At 37.6% G+C, this 4,678-nt stretch overlaps 1 protein-coding gene and 1 long non-coding RNA gene across 2 annotated transcripts in view; one reads left to right on the top strand and one right to left on the bottom strand.

Annotated features, from left to right (window-relative positions):
- The window catches only part of hoga1 (4-hydroxy-2-oxoglutarate aldolase 1), an 18,973-nt gene that overhangs the window by 2,571 nt on the left and 11,724 nt on the right, over window positions 1-4,678 (bottom strand). Inside the window, exon 5 of the mRNA XM_007575783.2 lies at window positions 3,390-3,486. Within this exon, the coding sequence (XP_007575845.1) occupies window positions 3,390-3,486 (97 nt within the window). The remainder of the gene's footprint in view (window positions 1-3,389; window positions 3,487-4,678) is intronic.
- LOC107833452 (uncharacterized) overlaps window positions 1-4,678 on the top strand; it is an 18,572-nt gene that overhangs the window by 6,943 nt on the left and 6,951 nt on the right. The window lies entirely within an intron of this gene.

Raw genomic sequence — 4,678 nt, 5'->3', positions numbered from 1 at the left:
CACACACACACACACACACACACACACACACACACACAAAGGAACCAGTGAGAGTTACACAATGTGATATTTGTGCCACATTTGCTTGCTCCAATTCTAAATTTAAATGTATATTTAAAATAAAATAAAATAAAATTAAATCAAACGGTTTTCCTAAATTTCAAATTGAAACTTACAAAAATGTGCTGTAAGCAGAGTTTGGTAGTAACTAGTTACAACGTTTTTAGAAAAATCAGGAGTATTTTTACTAAGCTGTACTTTTTACTTTTACTTCAGTAATTTTATTATGAAGTATTTCTACCAATACTTGAGTAAAATTTCTGGATTTTCTACCCACTGAATGAAAAACAAACATGCAGTTTTTGTTAAAGTTTTATAAGTTTTTTATTGAAAAAAACTGAGATGGAAAAAAATTATTTTGCCTGATCTTATTTTTTTAGTTGCTTATATGAATTATTGTGATTTTCATCCTTAAAATACCAAAATTTCCACTTAACTTTATATTTTGGTCCACATGATGATGTACTTTTTAAATATTAAATTATTGATCATTTGATCAGTTACTCAGTACTTGAGTAGACTTTCAACCAAATACTTTTTAATGTCTTGGATGGCTACTTTTACTTTTATTTGAGTAAAAATATATTGAAGTAGTGCTATTATTACTTGAGTACAATTTCTGGGTACTCTGTTCACCTCTGGCTGTAAGAAAAACATATTTTGTCTACAGTCCAGTTGAGCACAAAAGAAAGTTAACAATTTTCAAACCTGTTCAAAACAAAATAATTTGCACATGAAAACAATAGGACTAAGGCTGTTCTTCTTTATGCTATCAAATAATGACAGTGATTGGAAAATCCCCCAAAACAAAAACTACACTTTTATTTCTGGAACTAGCCATGCTGACATCAAACTAGTATGATTTTGTAACAAAAAAACATGTGATGTTCCAAAGGAAAGTTGATTTGATCAAATTAAAAAAGACTTGGAACAGCTTTGAACTGACAAGTCAGCAAACCAGATCTGGGAAGCTGCTAAGTGCCGCAGCGTGTCAGCAGTTTTCATTTCCCATCAAAGCTGCAAGATTTCTATAAGACCTCAACACATCGCCTGCAACATGATGATCATGAGGATGAACTTGGTAATCAGAGCAGCAACACACACACACACACACATACACACACTGACCGCATGGATGCATTTCCAGATGAACCTGTCTGTGCCGACTTGCTAGCTGTGCTAATCTCTGAGTTATTTGCATTATTTTTTGCATTCTAGGTTTCTGTGGGATTTAGAAAAAGGTCTTATTTGTGATTGCTGAAACATTTCTGTGAATCGGCTGAATGGTTTTGATCATCTTGCTTAAAAACCCAATACTTATCTTTTTTCAGTTTACTGAACATTAGTCTTCTTACCTCTTTCCCTTAAATGTCCTGGGATTTCTCCAACGAGGTTTATTTGTTTATTTAAGGATCCGCATTAGTCTCTGAAGGCCATTCTTCAAAACATTACAATAAAAATCATTTAAAGACATTTTGTTTGTGTCCATTAGACACAAACAAGATCAAATTAAACACGATTCAAATGAACTGCTTCAATGACTTATAAACATATCTTACCACACAAACAGTTTCAACCATATCAGAACTAAATTCAGTAATAATTATTAAAAGTAATTTGCTATTTAAAATTACTCATTTCATTCATTTGATTCTATCGGGATGTTTGCATTTTACATTCCCAGGGTTTGTGGAAGGTAAACAGGCCCACAGCATCACAGATCCTCCACTATGCTTAACAGTGAGCTGTTTGTCCACATATTCATGCTGTTCTTACGGATGCGAGTGGACTGGAGACGCTCCAGAAACAGGAAGTGAACTATTAACCCTTTACAACTACATCACTAAATCATTTGAGGCGCCATGATGCGAAGTGAGGGACAGGAGTATTGAACAGAGCGACTGAAATTGTTTCCCAAAGTTTTTTTTGTCTGTTTATTCATGGCTTCTACTTGTTAGAGTCGAGCTAATTTGTAACACACCTGGTTGGGGCTCATAGACGGCGGTATTTACAATACCTGGAAACAGCTAGCTTAGAAACCGACCCATATCTCCTCCCTCCTGACGTATTGATCAAATTACTGACTTTGTCCGAATTCACACCACATGATTTATATCACTATGTCATAAACAGCGTTTCCCTTTACACCAGAGAACCATTAAAAACGTACAAAAGACGAGACTCTAACGAGTTTTTTCCCGTACATGCTAGGCTACATGACGGTGCGGCACTGTTTCCATGGTTACTAACGGTTAGACACGTACCTTCTCCATTCTACGATATTTGATATCCTTTCTAATCATGCTTACTTATAAGGTATATGAACGTTAATCTTCTTACCCTTTAAAAAGTGTTCGCTGCAAATCCGCGATTACACCGAGGGCTGACGGTCATTACTACTGACAGCTGCCAGCCGTCGCTGCTGTATCTTTCCTCATTAAAACTTATAAAATAAAGTTTGGTTTTCACCCTTGTCTATTTGTGCAGCCGACCAATTTTAAAAGTGAAATCAACTAAATAGAAGCGATCTTTAGGTTAGATGTCTGTTTTTAGACTAGCTTTAAAGGAGCACATTGGTTGTTTTGGCGTCCTGGATAGCGTGACGTCACGTGTAAAGGGTCAATAGCGCAATGCATTCTGGGAGAAATTGTTCTTTTTTTTTAACCAGGAACAAAAGAAAAATCCCACAACTGCTAAAATTTGATTTACATTTTGTTTACATTTTGTGAAGTACGTTGGGCTGAGTTTCTTCTTCAAAGGTTTTTGTGTCGTTTCCTTCGGTGGTTCCCGGTGCAGCGCCATCACAGGCGAGGAGGGGAAACAGGTTTTCCAATTTGGATCATTTGACTCGGTGAGAAAATGAACCCCAACTGAACATGTAACAAAAGTTGCAATTTTGGTCCGAAATCGAACCAGGTCTACCGGACTATCAGGGCAATGTTTTCAAATTAAATCCTTGGTTTTCTAGATTTTCTTGTGAGAAATGTTGCTACTGGAATATAAAAGTTTTATATATTTTTGCCAAAGGTACTGACAAATGTTTCATGCTCATCTGAAAACAGACGCCATGGATGGATGTGTGTTTGTTTGAAATCTAAAACTGTGTTTATCATGACATCTTCCACGCTGATTGGAGAGAAAAAAAACCCTCCAGATTAATTAGATTCAATAAGAAATGTCTTCACATGTATGGCTGTAGTGTAAAGGCCTCTTGTTACATGAAATCTTAAAACAATTAGATATGGTTATTCACCCGGGTTCTGGTTGAAAGGAAGTACAGCTGATGGTTCCCCGTTGAGGAACAACAGCTCCCCTTTGGGGTTTCTTACCAACACAATAGGCAGCCATCAGAAACCCCGCTGAGCCCGCTAAAACCTGGAAATCCTGCGCCTTGGTTTTGTGAACAATCAGGCCAATCCGTGTGATCTGAGGAAACATGAAAAAAGAAAATGAGAAGAAAAAAGTCAAAAGCAGCGTTTCAACGTCAGTTCCTCCCAGCTGCCAGAGTAAATATCTGCCAGTGTATTTAAATCCCAGGAGAGGTTCCCACCGGGGACTAAGACATGCCTAACATCTCACAGGGTAAACAAATCGCTCAGCAAGAGACAAGCATCATCTCCTCTCTCAGAGCCAAGGTCTTTTTCTTTTTTTTTTTTTTTTGGAGGAGGGGATCGTTCAAGATCCAAATCAAAAGAGGGAGGAGAAGAAATGGAGGAAAACAGATAGTTCCCAAGAGAACCAAAAAAAAAGAGGATTTAACTTCAAACGGTGGTGAGTAGGACTGGAGACGCTCATGAATATCTTCTCATGAATATCGGCTCCATGTTTTGTTTTGCCTCTTTCAACTTTCTTTTGTCAATCTACAAACTGAAACCCACAATCCAAATAAACCTGAAATGTTCAAAGGGAGGCCACGCGCTCCGCAGGGAAAACCTGCTGAATCCTGCCTCAGCCTCCATTAGCGTTCCCACTGACGGTGTATTTATAACCACAGCCTGTCAGTCACTTTCCTCATATTAGTCATTTAAAACATGCAGGACTGTAATTGATCAGTCAGTCAATCAGGTTACAGGAGCTCCTGCTGGTCGCCTGAAAGCTGGAGCACTCTGGTTCTGCAGATAAAGCTCTAATGGGGAAAATAATACTGCAGGAAGACGATGTTCTCCCCAGGTGTCAGGAAGACTTATTAGCTTTTATTTCCTTTGGAGTCTAATTACTGCTGCTAGCATGCAATGTGCAGCTTAAGGGCCTGGGAAAACATACCTGTTAGATTCATAAATTAAGCATTTATTATGCTGTTCAATTACAAATGTAGTTTATGTTACACCGAAGCCGAGAGCAGATGTTTTACATGTACACTTTATCCTGATGGTTTTCTAGACATAACGGGTTAACTTTCTGTTTTCTAGAGTTAACGGGTTAACTTCCTGTTTTCTAGACATAACAGGTTAACTTCCTGTTTTGTAGAGATAACGAGTTCACTTCCTGTTTTCTAGACATAATGGGTTAACTTCCTGTTTTCTAGACATAACAGGTTAACTTCCTGTTTTCTAGACATAACAGGTTAACTTTCTGTTTTGTAGAGATAACGAGTTCACTTCCTGTTTTCTAGACATAA

The sequence above is a fragment of the Poecilia formosa genome, unplaced genomic scaffold (genome assembly GCF_000485575.1).
Source record: "Poecilia formosa unplaced genomic scaffold, Poecilia_formosa-5.1.2 Scaffold388, whole genome shotgun sequence".
Classification (NCBI taxonomy): domain Eukaryota; kingdom Metazoa; phylum Chordata; class Actinopteri; order Cyprinodontiformes; family Poeciliidae; genus Poecilia; species Poecilia formosa.
The sequence above is the reverse complement of the archived record's forward strand: the minus strand, read 5'-3'. Positions and strand labels throughout refer to the sequence as shown.